Below are 15,659 nucleotides of genomic sequence, written 5' to 3'. Positions count from 1 at the left end.
GATCTCGTTCTGGACTCGGACTGAAGTGTACTTTGCATTACCAGGAGAAGATGCAAAGTGTTCTTGAAGCCGAGTATCTCCTGCTTCTACCCGAAAGTCAAGGGGATCATTGAAAACTCCACTGTCAGATTGCTTCCCGCGTATTGGCAAGTCATGCTTTGCACAAAATATAATGGTGGAAATGATGGGAAATAGTTTCTGGCGGTTCCTTTCAACTTGCTCGTGCAGGGCGTTGTTTAGCTGCTGTACAACGGATAATTTCTTGCCTGACATCACACCCATCAAGTTCTATGAGGTGGCCATTGCTTCCTGGTGTCATTGCGATTTCCCATGATCCCTGCACGCCTCGGGCATTTTTTTGTAGTTACTGAAAGTGCGCACGATAAAGGTATACCTTGAGTGCCCCGATGAACATTTGGAGGAAAGGTGACGCATGTCGTGTTGTCGAGGGGTTGGAGGAAGACCGAGAGATCTCAGGTTTCAAACGAGAGAACGAACGATAAGTTTATTGTTCCGCCATGTTTTTCACTCTCCCCCCGAAGCCCCTGTCGCCGTCCCAGCCTTCCTAGCGGCGGGGTGGATGGATGGATGGATGGATGCTATGAGCGTCCCCTTTATAACGGGGTGGTGACATGTCTGCCACCAGGCTCGAAGAAAAAAAAAACCTTCCTTGTTTTATGTTGGCCTAATACCTTATCCACAATAATTAAATCTATGTTATTATACCAAAAAAATATAAATTCACGGTCCATCTCTCTGCCTCTTAAGGCAGAATGACCTTATTTTTCCCCATTATTTATTTTTGTGCTTTATCTCTACCTTTCTGCCACCAATACTCTAACCGTCTCTTACTTATTTCTATCGCGGACGTGTTCAGCTTTCCATTGTTGTCCCTAAAACCCAAGGCTTCCTGTAGACTCGTGCCCACACGTATGCATGGGTGAATATCGCCACATTGAATCAGTACATGTTCCATCGTTTCCTTAGTTCCCCCGCGGCATGTACATTGTTCTTCTTCGTTACTGAATCTCGCTTTATAACTACGCGTTCTAAGGCAGCCCGACCTTGCTTCAAACAGTAAAGCGCTTCCCCTTGAATTATCATAAAACCTTTCCCTCCTTATTTCGTTTTTTTCCTTTCGGTAGTTACTCAGAGCCGGCTTCTTTTCCATCGCTGTCATCCAATAAGTCCTCTCCGCCTCTCTGACCTTCCGCTTAATGCTCCTTGTTGCCATATCGCCCGCACTGCTAGCCGTATATTTACTGGTGAGCCTCCTAGTTCTTTTTCTCCACGGTGTGTCAACGCTTTTTCTATACAAATACCTGAAAACCTTCTCTGCCCATCTACTCTTCTTCATTTTCCTCAGCCTCTCTTCGAATCTCATTTTGCTCTGAGCTTCCCTCACTTCAAAGCCTGTCCATCCCATATCTCCCTATTTACAGCCTCATTTGTCGTCTTCCCGCGAGCGCCCAACGCGAGGCGGCCCACCGTCCTTTGATTTACATCCATTCCTGGTTATAGCTCTGACTTCATGCACACCACTGAGTTCCCAAATGTAAGCCCCGGGACCATCACACCCTTCCACAGGTATGTGGCGCCACATACCCAACAGGTATGTGGCGCCCTTTCTGGAGAGTGTCGAGAGTTCTCATAACACACCACCTCCTTTTGAAAAGGCAGGCCCTCAGCTTGCTTACAAGTTCAGGCGTGGCGGTGATTTAATGGCTCGGCCACTGCGGGTGGTGTGGTTGGCTTCTCCTGGACAATCCGTTCCTGCTTGATTCGGTGGTGCAACTTCTGGCACCTCTTGCAGATGTGCTTTCGTGCGACGAACGCTTCCTGCACAACATATCTCGGTGCATTTGACTCTCCAACAATGGTTCCTTGTTGTTGGCTCCCATGTCTGATCTGGACAAATGTAGTACCTGTGTTTAGAGGTGGCCTGTCTCTTGTTTTACGCCTCCTGTTGTAGTTCTTGGCTTCTCGCTCACGAACGACTGCATTGTTTTGCCGGAACTGATGCTGGTAATACCACTTGGGCTCAAGTGTTCCAGGCAGAGTAGGGACGTTTGTTTTGAGCTCGCGGCCCATGAGAAGCTCAGCTGGCGAGTAACCCTCGGGTCCAGGCGCAGCTCTGTGGGCAAGAAGGCCTTCCGCAACATTCGTGGATTTTCGGATGATGTTCTTGGCAGTCTGTACAGCTCTCTCAGCTTCGCCATTGCTTTGCGCGTAATGCGGGCTGGAGGTCACATGTCTTACACCCCAACTGCTCGTAAATTGCAGGAACTCGAGTGAGCTGTACTGTGGGCCATTGTCGGACCTCAAGATGTCTGGAATGCCATAGCGGGCGAACAAATTACTAAGGAACTGCACAACATGTTTGGTTTGAGTTCCACTAAGCTCTTCCAGTTCAAAAAATCTTGAGTAGTAGTCAACAGCTACTATGTAGTTCCTCCCTTCATGGTGGAACAAGTCTGTGCCGACCACCTGCCATGGGCGTTCTGGGAGCGGTGTCTGAAGCAACTGTTCACTTGTCACAGGACGGTGCATTGTGCAGGTTGGGCATCTGCTCACGTGCGTCTCAACGTCTTGGCTGACTGCTGGCCCCCACGAAGACTCCCGTGCTCTTGCTCGGCATCTCACAACGCCTTGGTGTCCTGTGTGTAGTTGCTGCAGAACTTCTTCGCGTAATGAAGGGGGAAAGACTATCCTTGTACCCCGAAGTAGAAGTCCCTGTACGATAGACAGTTTATCGGCCACACTTGCATACTTGCGCACCTTAGGTGCCAGCATTTCTGTTTTGGGTCATTTGGTCATGCAGTAGTGCGTGACCAGTGATGTTGCATCTTTTTGCAGCTCGACCTTGGTTCTGTTCAACATTTCAGTTGATGCTGGCAGCTGCTCAATGGTCAGAAGTTCATGCTCTTCTATGGCGGATGCAAGCTTGGTGTTGGCCGGAGCTCTGCAACGGTTTGCGCGACAAGACATCAGCTGTGTGCATGTCCTTTCCTGGTATGTGTGAAATCGTGAAGTCATACTCAAGCACACGCATGCGAAAACGCTGCAAACGAGGTGTCATTTCATCAATGCGTTTTGTTGAGAACAAGGGCACCAAGGGTTTGTGGTCAGTCTCTATGCTGAACTGCAGACCGAGCACACACATCCTGAAACGTTCACATGCCCATGTTATGGCAAGTGCCCCCTACTCCACCTGAGCATACTTTTGCTCTGTCGGTGTCATTGCCCTGGAAGCGTATGCCACTGGCTGCCGCTTGCCGTCGTCATTTGTTTGGAGCAGAACAGCCCCCAAGCCATAGGAGGAGGCATCAGCCGATATCGCCAGAGGCCTTTGTGGATCATAGTAGCTCAACACTGGTGTTCTCGTCAGGTCATCCTTGACTCGGTCGAAGGCTTCTTGTTGAGTCTGGTGCCAAACCCAAACTGCTTTATCCAGTAGTAGCTCTCGCAACGGTTTCGTCTTATCGGCCAGTTCCGGGAGGTTGACCATGCCCAGGAACGACCTAAGTTCGTGTGGTGTTCTCTGGCGGTGGCATCTTTCTGATGGCTTCAGTTTTCTCCTGGTTCGCAGCGATGCCCGCTTCATTCAAGATGTGCCCGAGAAACTTGACGTTTCTTTTGCTGAATTCACACTTGCGTGGATTTAGGGTCATTCCTGCGTCCTTGAGCCTCTGAAGCACTCCTGTGAGGTTTGCGTTGTGCTCCGCTTGGTTCTTCCCAAAAACAACGACATCGTCCTGGTGGCATGCTATTCCAGTGAGTCCTTCGAGAATGCGAAGCATTTCTCGCTGAAAGAACTCTGGCGCTGTCGCAATGCCAAAAGGTAATCGCAGGAACCAAAATCTCCCAAACGGCGTGATAAATGTGGTTAAGTCCTGGGACTCGGATGCGAGGGGTGTCTGCCAGTAGCCAGAATTTGCATCGAGCTTGCTGAAAACTTTTGCATTGGCCAGCTTCGCCAAGTTTTCAACTGTAGGCATGATGACCCTTCCCCGGATCAGCTGGCGGTTCAATTCAGTGTAGTCAATACAGATTCTGATCACTCCATTCTGTTTCAATGCAATGACCATAGGTGCACACCATGGTGTCGCATGGTAAACCTGCTGAATCACCCCGAGATCCTTCATTCTCTGTAGTTCTTGTTCGACTTTTGGCTGGAGTGGGACAGCCACTCTTCGAGAGGTTGTCACTGCATAAGTCGTAGCATTTGCTTTAAGTGTCATCTTATAGACAGTTTTCATTTGACCAAGTCCTGTGAAGAGTTGGCAGAACTCTGGTCTTGCCTCGGGGGACACCATGTTACTTGCTGCTGTTTGTTTGTTGGTCACAACTGCCCAGGGGCGGATCCAGCCACTCATTTTAGGGGGGGGGGGGCTCACTTTTGTTTTAGTGTTACTATTATTAAAAGAACCCCATCACAGCATAAATACTGTTAATTTGTACTTAGTGGTTCCACTCATTTGTCCTAATCAGTTTTCTAATCTTAATAAATTGGAATAATTACTACAAATTACGGGCTACCACACTTCAGATATATGCCCATTTTGCTGCGCCAAGCTCTTGTTAGAAATCGGGTTGCGTGGCCGGTGCGAACACGGGTTGGTGTCTTGCCAGGCAGTCATCAGGATAAGTTGATGGAAGGAAGAAAACCATACAAGTAATTTACATTATTCAGATCACAGGGAACAGGCACGGTGCTCTCCGGTGCACCAGCACCGAATTAAATTAGCAGATTGAAGTCCACCCCATTTTCCCTCTCTCCACGCTGTCACCACACCAGGATTACACCGATCCTTGAACCTTCGTAGGGTCATAATGATGAGCACACACCTGCACTTCGAAATTCAATGTCCCGTTGACCGCGCAAGACTTCAGCGGTTGAGGACCGCCATCTCTCACGCTCCTTCCGGGGATTAGGAGGCTCGTTGACCTCGCGTTGTCAGCACTTGTATTCGGATTATACGTTTGGACAAAAATCATCCGTATGGCGCCGAACAGACGACAGAGACGACACGGCAGGTGCACGGTGCGCTATTAGAGTCTTTCATCAAGTTACGGAAACATGGTACACAAATAGGGTACGGGATTACGGTAGCGCTCCTCCTCTCTCGCTCGTCCGCTCCCAGTTCCAGTGACGCACTAGTGCATCCCCCGAACGACAGGTGGATCGTTAAGAATGCATGGGCTGACAGGCAATAATGAGGCGTGACACCACACAGTAAATTTCGAAAAAAGCTTCTGTGGTGTTGGGATGCCTTTACCGCAATTAACAGCGGCGAAAGCACAACGAGCGAGAAAGGAAGAGTGGTACCGTAATACCGTTGTTGCTGTCCCTCAACCCACTCCAGGTCGTTTTCAGTCGCTGAGAAGCGAGGTCAAACATTTCAAGGCGACAAGGCACGAGCATAAACAAACAAGGAGAGAAATGCGTGAGTGAACCGTCACTGGTTTTAACCGATAAAGAAATAGCATTTCTGACAGCCGGACCAGGGGAGGCACGCGAGTTTAGGGAGGTGGTTTTGGAGCTGCGCATGTGCCGTTTGCAAATGAAACAATTTATTTTAGAGAGTGCTTCAAAATAAATTAAGCACTGCTCCACTTGCTCATCTCCACGCGTATGTCGCATCGTTTTAACAAGTAAAACGAAGGCAGCAACGACAAAGCAGAACGGCAGCAGCATCACAGACGACGAAAATTAGCAAGTGGCACAGTGCTTACGCATATTTACGTAAGCCTTGCAAATGACTTTCTGTAGAATACCTTAAAAAAATAGCTACGCACTTTGTAACCGAAAGAATAAATCGCAATGTGCGCATTAACACTATATCGGGCTGAGCATGAGCAAGAGATGCTGAATATATGAGCGCGCGACATATCGCTTGTACTTCAGAAAATTTATCTCAGTCAGTGTGACATTGCTTCAGCACCTTTGAAACTTCCGAACACAAAATCGTGGGCAGCGTTTATTTCATGCAAAAGAAAACAATTCATGTTCATATTCTTTCACATGTCTTGGAAAACATACCTTGAAGTTTTTTTAAAATGTGGAAAAAATATACTGAAGAAAAAAGTACTAAATTCAATCATAGCGTTATAGCGGATTCTGTAATATATTGGTACATTCCTCGTAACTGCAGCAGAAGGGCTGCAGAAAGATACACTATAGTCAGTTTGCGGATTTCTTGGCTGCTCTGAACTGGTGAATAACGGCAAATTGCAGGATATACTTGGCTGAATACTGGCGTGACTGGTATCTCCAATACTGCAGCTAGCAATGATAGGCACGTTTCAAGTCTTCTTGAACTCAAAAACAAAAGAATCAAGGGGTGACGATATCAAACTGAAAGTTCTAAACGCAAGCTATATATTTGTGCGTGACCTACGCTTACCTTGTGTCGCCGGGACGGGTCAAGAGGCAACCACTGTACCAATCTCCAGATTCATACGACTCGAGTAGCAACGCGCGCGTCTAGACACTCGCAGGACGGTGGGACAGTCGCCAGCCGCCTGTGCCTTGTCAATGCGCACCGCTGTTTCCCGCCAAATTTGAGAGTGGAAATTCTTGGCGTAAACAAAGGCGATGCAGCTACTTTCCTTTCACTCCTACGCTGTAAGAAGCGCAGTGCAACGTCAAACCTACAGCATTAGGACTGCAATCCGAAAAACCTGCAGCTGCCGTGGAAGCTCTCCCATGCTTTTCGCCGAAAGAATAAAGAGAGAAAGGAGAGCAACATGAGACCACGCGTGAGACTAAAACGTTTTAGCAAGATGCGGCAGTGACGGTAAAACTCTACGTTCTAGTAACTTCGGCAGCCTAATACCTGCAGGTGCATCGTTTCAAGAACCTCTTACCTTTGACTTCTTAGAGGGACAACTTCGTGCCAAGCGACAAGCTGCACTGGGAATGCCGGAAAAAACGGTAACGTGAAGAACATTGTTTCATCCCGTCGACGGCAACAATCCAAAGGTTCCTACAGGCTTTGTTTCGTTGTCATAACCTTCTCTGGTTCAGATATGTCAGCGATGTGTGCAATCCAGCCTCTTGCCTTACGCCGTGAAGAGACTTTGTTAGAGGAGTACTGACACAAAACTTTGAAGGCGAGATAACTTGTGGGATAGATTTGTATGGACACACACGCATCACCTACGAAATATCGATGGATAATATCGCCTAGAACATATTTAAAATCGATCTTAAAGTGCGTGTAGCGCCACTGCACACGAAGCTCGCCTTTGGTTTTCGTGTAACCAACCAACCACCACCTGCGCCACGAGTTTGTGCTGGCTGTCACGATTCTTGCGAGCGCTCTCTCCTAGCAGACATTAGAGTGCCTCGATGTCCTCCTCGCCCGCCCGAGGAGGACATCGAGGCACTCTAGCAGACATTTTGAACGAGAAGAGGGGGCACACTTGCACGGGAGTGCAAATGGTTATGTCCTTGCCTCGGCAGTGCATTTTTGGGGGGTCACGCATACTTACAACGCCTCAGAGGGGATTAGCAGCACCTAGAAAGCCTTCGTTGAAAAGAGTTGACGACACGGTGCGCATGTGCACGCGGCTTTGTGTACTCATGTAGTCAACTATGTTTTAGGAAGTTGAAATGGCTCCAGCCACAGTTTGAAGAGAGCCCAACGTTTCGGAATCGATTCGGTCCCTTCCTCAGGGGGTGACTGCGTTGGTCATGGAAGCACGGCCGCGTCTTGTCCTCTCACCACGGCTCCGGCTTTCCCTTTCCCTCACGTTTCGGAGGCCATGAACGTATACTGGGGGCATTGTTCCTAGCTAGCGGTTCACATTTGCAGGTGTGTGCTGAATGTGCGGAGACTAGAGCAAGAGCCTCCTTCGCAGATTCCTTTCTGTTTCTAGAACACAAGCGCCGTCAAAGTTGATTTTATGGTCGTGCTTCTCACAGTGCTCAGCAAGAGCGCTGCGCTGCGTTTCCATCTTCCTGACGTCGTTATTGTGTTGGCGTATTCTCTCCGGGAAGCACTTGCTCCCGCCTATGTAGCTGGCTGGACACTCAGAACACGACACCTTGTGGACTACGCCTTGGTGATGGTCGGTCTTTCGGCCTCGGTAGCAAGCGGGCGAGCGTCGATTCCGGTTTGTGAATTACCGTGACCGCCGCTTTTCCGAAGACCCTGGAGAGCTGTTCACTGATGCCCGGCACATATGGAATGACGACGCGCTGGGCCGGCTTCTTCGATTCCATTGTAGCCGGTGGGGTGGCCAGGGAGGGAAGGTGGTTGCATAGTGTGTCTCTCGCTGTCTCTTTGCGGTACGGTGGCTGCCCTCTCGATACACATAACTATTTACATGATAACTATTCTGTGTTCACTCCGCGCTATCTGAAACCGAAACTGCGGCTGGGCGCTATGAAACCATCTACAAATAATTAACCGTCACGCGCTCGAGGAAACGAGCTTTCCATCCGTAATAAGTGAGTCGTAAAAAAACAAGATCCAAACTTTTTGTGTCAATGTTCCTTTAATCTGCCACCCCCTTTTGCTGAGGAAGCAAGGGGGTTGAGGAGATGAAATTCTTGAATAAAGAAGAAGAGAAAAGCACAGGATAGTAACCGTCTCTCGTCGAGAAGAACATCTCAATCCTCCTGTCCAGGGGAGGGGATTAAAATAGCAGAACAGAGGCTCATCGTCGTTGGAAAAGATGAAAAGGGGGTGAAAGAAGTTCGAGGAAAGACGAGGGCACCATCTAGAGTGCCCAGAACACAAACTGCCAGGCTGGGGCAACTCTTTAGAAAAACCGGTGGATGTCCGGCGGCACTGGGAATCGAACCCGGTAGCTTCCGCATTGGAAACGGAGGCTCTAGCCGTTCGGTTTGCTCTGCGGTTTGGGCAGTGGTAGCCGGGGCAACCTGACAAAGGAGGTGGACGCAGGCACTAGAGGGAAGGGGGAGGGGCGTGTCACACAGTGTTTGGGGGGGGGGGCGATCGCCTCTACCGCCCCCCCTCTGGATCCGCCACTGCAACTGCCTCCAGGTGTGACAGTACGTCGAGAGCACGTATTGCTGGTCGTCCCAATAGAGTTGTTTGCAAGCCTTTCACTACAAAAACCTGTTGCTGGACTGACTTCACTTGCCATGCGATTGTTGCACTGAACATTCCCTTTGTTTTAATGGGCGTTCTGCCCGGTCCGAAAAGTCTTTTGTCGGGAGTTCTCAGAGTCCGCATGCGGCTGCTGTCATGCTGCGAAGCAGGGACTACACTCACGTCTGACTCCTGTGTCGACTTTGAAGCGAACAGGACGACTGTTCACAAGTGCTATAATGAACCAAGGTTCCATGGTGTCTGCCTAGCTGACCTCACCTATAAACACTTCCTCCGTGTTTGCTGTCCCCAATTTCCTGGTGCCGGATCCAGACGCCCTTTGCCCTGTCGGTTGCTGGCGTCCCGACAAGCACACTGTTGCATAGTGACCAGTTTTTCCACAGTTGTTGCACAGCTTGACACTGCTTCTTGGAATGCTGCTGTGTACTGCCGCACCATTTGTACAAATTTCATCCCGCGAAGTGCACCGCTGGAGGTCTGGCTGGTTGCCGCTGCGCGCCTCCATGGTTCCGACATTCTTTTGACCGTCGCAGCTCCTCGACCGCAGCGCCGTGTTCCGTTCTGTCGCGTAGCTCGTTTTGTTGCTTTTTGATGACTTCGGAGTTTCGTGCAATTTTCATTGCAGACTTAAGTGTGAGTTTCGAGTCTAGTAAGGGCAGGCCCGTAGCCAGGAATTTTTTTCGGGGGGGGGGGGGCACTTGCTGAAAGCCTTGACTGAGAAAAACGCCTATTTTCATTATTTATTTTTGGTAAAACACCATGTATCATAAAAATTCCGGGGGGGGGGGAGCCCGGGGGGCCCTGCCCCCCCCCCCCCTGGCTACGGGCCTGAACAAGGGCAATACTTGAGCAGCGCAACAAAGCACAGCATGCAACTTATACAAGCCCACAAGCTTTCTGAGTGACTGATTTTAAAGCTTTGTTTGCGAGTTTGGGTGGTGCCAACGTTTAGCAATTTCCACGGGGTAGGAGGTGCGACGCCACGGGATATTGTTACAGTCTTTTAACGAAGTGCAGCGGTAAAGATTTCTTGCTAAATGTAGCCGTCAATTTTGTGAGTACTGAAGTTCTTGTGTCAGACTGCGTAAATCTCTTAGTTCAGAAAATGAAAACATGAAACTTGTATCTCAGAATAATTCGCTATCTTCAATAGCCATTGCAGGCAGTCTCACTGCCGTGACTTGACCGTCTAGATTTGTCATAGTCTGTAATGTGCAAAATCGGTTCGCAATTCTGAAAGTCGTTTCATACGGATATGCGAGATCGAAGTGTGTTAATCAAGCTTTGCAGCTTTTTGCTAGTGCAAAAAGTTATATATATATATATATATATATATATAGGTTCGCCCCTTGCGGACCGGACACCCATTATTATTATTATTATTATTATTATTATTATTACTACTATTTCGTATTTTATTTGTTGTCGCATTATTTGAGCTGAAGCAAGGAAATGCCATATTATGCAATGTGCTTGCACCCCCCCCCCCCGAGGAATCCTGGGTGCGCTAAAGGGGGGTTCAACCCCCCCCCCCCCGAAATTTTCAGTTTTGCTTGCGTATATATACACGCACACATACAAAGGCACGCACAAACATACATAAAGTATGGTTGAACCCCCCCCCCCCCCCAAAAAAAAAAAATTTCTGGCTACACCCCTGCCACTGGCTATGGCACTGATGCAAGGCCAACTGCTCCAATTTGCGTTTTCATGCGCTAACAAATCCAGTCCTCTGGCAACTCAGTTTTCACTTGCTTCGCCAAAATTGCATCGTTGCGGCAGAGATAAAAACTCTGCAGCGATAAAGCGGAGAACATACCTTACGATAGTAGATTCACGATTAGACATGTCGCGCCGAATGAGCCAAAGTTTCTCCGAAAGGATGCTTTGGAATCATGTATGTTTGGAATGAACGAATTCGCAGATTCGAATATGCCGCCAATCATGCCAAAGCAAGCGAGGCGACTGCCACTGCGATGCAGCAACATTAGACAACGTTTAAACAATTTTATGCAAAAGTCTACACTAGAAATACACTTAAATATAATTATTTAATATAACAAATATAACTTTCTTAATGCACAGTATTATTTTACAAACATTTATTTTAGCAATGAATCTGTTTAGTAGCGCCCTCAACACCTTATCGGTTGTATTACGCAACGCAATAACCACGCGCGCGCTCTTCAAGGGTTCGCGCACGCTACTACGACTGCTCCCGCTTGCGCCTGCTTGGCAGTTTCGTGCGCGTGTATCGTGGACCATGTTTTCTCGTGCGTTCTGACAGCTTTTACTGCAACACTGGATGGAGTACACAACAGCTTTCGTAAGTGTTTTGTCGTTGTTTCGAGTTTGCAAACATTGCTTTCGATTGAAGGCTTTGTTGTGTGCGCAGCAACGCTGTGCCAAAGTTTCCTTTTCGTCGCTTAGCTTCTGCGCATAGACGGCGAAGCAATTAGTTTGCGTATATACATATGCCCATGGGTTGCAGGCTTCGTTGCAATGGATGCGGGACGATCTTGGACTGTTTGTATGCACACCGTCAGTTGAAGGGGCCGACAAGCAATTGTTATGGTACCTGTTTCCTTTAGTGCAACGGAACGCTTTCTCGTCAGAGTAACTAATCAAGGACTGGTAACGCGGAAAAATGCCGTGAGACATTTATGATCAAAATGATACAACACGCGCTGTAAACAGTAGGAGGTGAGCGCGACAGCGGGTCGTGTTTGCGCGCTGCGGTTTGCTGCGCGTGCGTGCACTCCACGCGCATGCGCCGCAGCTCGACATGTTCCACTAGTTCCTTTGAAGCAGCACATGCTTCCCACATCAACTCATTTTACCTCGTAAGCAGCACAGATTAGAACAGGGATGGATTAATATACATACTCCATTTTCGAGCACCAATTGTGGTGCGCATAGATGCATGAGGCAGCAAATGGAACGACTTCATAGTACAACTTAAAGGCTCTTCCGCTAAGTTGCGTGTCTTACCGTTCTTTTGGGACATTTAAACACAATTTCATAAGTTTAACCCTACTTGAATCGCGAAAAGGATGCCTGAACCTGTCACTATAATTCACAGTCTTTCATATCCACCAGGATTTGATCACACCTTTTGGCCACTTGTCGGTACCTTTAATGCGCAGCAAAGCTGCTGTCGCAAGGTTTCCTTTTTGTTGTGAAGTTTCTGCATATAAATGGCAGAACAATTTGTTTCATGTGCCCATTTAGGACTGCAGGTTTCGTTGTAAATTTCTAAATGTATGTCAGATGATCTTGAGCTGTGTGAATGCACGCTGCCAGTTAACGCTGAGATGTGAGTGATGGCAGTTTCCTGACCGTTCCCAAATTTTGAACTTGGAACCAGGGTTCAAGCCGGAATCGAACCCGGGCCTTTTGTGTGTGCTCAACCAGAGGGCCGCGTCAGTGCTTGAAACTAGTTGGGAAAAAAAATCCTGCAGGTCTCACGTACCATAGGAATCGGCATAATGTGAAGCTGTCAGAGAGGCACTGCTTACACCACACTGTTTGGCTTTGACACAAATCAAGGCATTCATGTCATGACGTGTGGTTTACTATTGTTTGTTTGTCACGCATGCATGTGTGTATATTCTGGTGCATACCAAGCCGATGAAATGTATGTGCTGGTATATACCATGTATGTCCTGTAATTTGTCATACTATGCCATGCCAATTTTGGTGTATATCAAATTAATCAAACAGCCTTGGGAGCACTAAGATCAAATCATGACTTGCATGACATGATTTTCATGCTATGACCCGTTATTTATGTTCCTTATACACTCGTGCGATGGCTAGCCAGTATTGGTGCACATCAAGTTATGAAGTGGCAGAGAGAGAGCACTGAACTGTGTCGTGTAAATCATGAGGTACATGACATGCATGTCAATATCTTCATGTTACGACCTGTCATTTATGTTCATCATACACCCAGGTAATGCCGTACCAACTTCGCAAATATATTAGGTTAATTAAGCAGCTGTGAGAGCACTGGGATTGTCATAGAAACCATGACGTACGTGACATGCGTGTCATGATTATTATACAACCTGTCCTTTAGGTTCTTCATACACTCCTGTCATGCCATACCAATTTCGGCATATATTATGTTAATAAAACGGTCATGAAAGCACCAAAGCCATGTCATGTAAAGCATGATGTCTCATAGGTCAGCACTCACCATTGAGTCGGCTCAGATTGGGCTGTGAGCCGGCGTCTTAGTGAGTCAGGCTGAGTAATACTTTGTTCAGTTTGAGTCCGAGTGAGCCCGGCTGAGGAAAATTTTTGTGAGTCTGAGTCCGGTTAAAGGGACACTAAAGAGCAAAATGATTTTTCTCGCATTAGTAAAGTAGTCTTCCACGATACCAAAAACACCACGCTTGCTGCGAGAAAACGCTCAATAAGCGAGAAAACGTGCAAAAAGAAAATACAGGTGGCGACGCCACCTTGGAATTCCCGCACCATTTGCCGTGACGTCACAGATTTTTGACGGCGCCTGCTTGGGCCTACGTAGTTCCTAATCGGTTAAATTGAAGTACATTGTCCTCTGAGGGGGCCAGAGACTTGACATGACGAGTTTGTGGAAATTTCGTCGAGCCAGTGGCGCCAAAATACGTTAGATGCTCTGTGAAACCTTTTACGTCACGAATTACAAAGTTCGGCGCGAAATTTAAAAACGAAACTTCGAACTTGGTTTTCTCCTCTAATAATAAACCTATGGTGGTGAAATAAACTACACAAGAGTTCTCCGAGCACACTTTATCAATCTAAACCAATTCATTGTTTCTCTTTAGTGTCCCTTGAAGGAAAATATTGGCGAGTCTGAGCCCGAGTGAGCCCTAAGCACAAGATATATTTCTTGAGTGAGTCTGAGTGAGCTTCACCTTCAGCATTGCTATCAGCCTTATATCGGCTTATGTTTATACTCATGTCTACCCACACATATATCAATGCACTAGTGTTCATGCGCGACATCAGTATTTATTGATCAGAGGCGTGAGCTAGGGGAGGGGGAGGTGTTGCCGTGACCTCCCCACGCAAACTCTTTCACAGGAAGTTCTTAATAAAAATATCTCGTGTAAGTCGCGTTGTTCATAAAAATGTCCTTACGGGATTGAAACCGCTGATAACTCGCATCTGAAGGTACAAGATCAAAAGGATTATCCTAGAGCAATATTGGCGTTGAAGAGCATTGACACCATGATCAAAAAAGCAAATTAACGAACTCATACTGAGACTCGGGTCAAGCCGTGAGTTTGAGCCCGACTCAGTTCAGTTGAGGAAAATTTTGGCGAGTCTGAGTGAGCCCTCAGAGCAAAATATATTTCTTGAGGGGGTCTGAGTGAGCTCCAATTTTTTTGCCAACCTTTGTGATGTATTAGACATGCATGCCATGATTTTCATCTTACGACCTCTCATCTATGCTTGTCATACACTCATGTAGTCCATACCAATTTTGGAATGTGTCAAGTAAATGAGATGCCTACGAGAGCACGAAGACGGTGTCATGTAAATCATGATGTACCTGCCAAGCTTGTCATGATTGTTATGTTGCAAACTGTCATTTATTTTCATCATACACTCGTGTCATGCCGTACCAATTCAGATTATTTCTAGTTATTGAGACGGGCGTGAGAGGACCAAGACCATCTCATGTAAACCAGGACGTACTTGTCATGAATGTCATGATTGCCATGTTACGACCTGTCATTTATATTCATCATACACTCATCGGTGCTCGTACTGTGTCCTCATCTTGTGTCTCCATTGTGTTAGGGCTGATTTTCCAAGTATGCACTGATTTCATTGTGTCCACTCATGTCATTGCGTTAACAGATGCAGTATTGTGTGTCAGAATATTAGAATTGCACCAGGAGTCACACAATGCGAATTGCATAATAAGTGGGTGGTTTAAAGCTCCCCATCCATTACAAACGGCTCAGCTATAATTCATCAGCAGCAGCAGCCACAGCAACAACAAAGTGTGCAGCGTATTGCCTGAAAGGGGCCCTGCAACACTTTTTCAGCATGGTAAAAAATGCTGCCGATTGGTAGTCGAGGCTCCTCAGAACACGAGCCAAACATTATAGCACAGCATGCGGCCTTCAATTTACAATTACTTCTCAAAGTATGCTAGAAATCATTCCCTCTTCTCTCAACAAATGATGCCATAAACCCCAATGCCTGCGCCATAAACCCAAAGTCCACGGCCATTGGCTGATTTGAGCATCATGAGCTGCATAGTTACCGTGACCGCCACGTGCCCGCACACACACTTGCGATAACACTGAAAGTAAGCCGTGCATTCGAAGAAAAATAGAAAAGAATGCTCCAGGTCCTGATGAAGGGACGCATATTCTGGCCCCCTTGTCATCTCCCTCCCTGCATAGCTTCCAGCACGCTCGCTAGTATGAAAGGAGAGAGAAAGTGCTTGAAGCATGCAACAAATGCCTGTAACTCCGCTTGTACTTGGCGTATTCTAAACATTTTTGCGGGAGTCGATTTATGATGGGGCAGTAAGCTCTTTTAATGAAGCCATTTGACTATTACTTG

At 47.4% G+C, this 15,659-nt stretch overlaps 1 protein-coding gene across 1 annotated transcript; it reads right to left on the bottom strand.

Moving 5' to 3' along the window:
* Positions 1-1,701: 1,701 nt before the first annotated feature.
* On the bottom strand, positions 1,702-2,793 carry LOC119403461 (uncharacterized protein K02A2.6-like). The gene has a single exon (XM_037670394.1). The coding sequence runs from the start codon at positions 2,791-2,793 to the stop codon at positions 1,702-1,704; it is 1,092 nt and encodes a 363-aa protein (XP_037526322.1).
* Positions 2,794-15,659: the final 12,866 nt, after the last annotated feature.

The sequence above is a fragment of the Rhipicephalus sanguineus genome, chromosome 8 (assembly GCF_013339695.2).
Source record: "Rhipicephalus sanguineus isolate Rsan-2018 chromosome 8, BIME_Rsan_1.4, whole genome shotgun sequence".
Classification (NCBI taxonomy): domain Eukaryota; kingdom Metazoa; phylum Arthropoda; class Arachnida; order Ixodida; family Ixodidae; genus Rhipicephalus; species Rhipicephalus sanguineus.
Note: the sequence above shows the minus strand (reverse complement) of the source record. Positions and strands in the feature narration are given on the sequence as shown.

Excerpts from the sequence above, each read along its gene's own strand:
- LOC119403461 (XM_037670394.1), bottom strand. The coding sequence starts at position 2,793 with ATGCTGGCACCTAAGGTGCGCAAGTATGCAAGTGTGGCCGATAAACTG.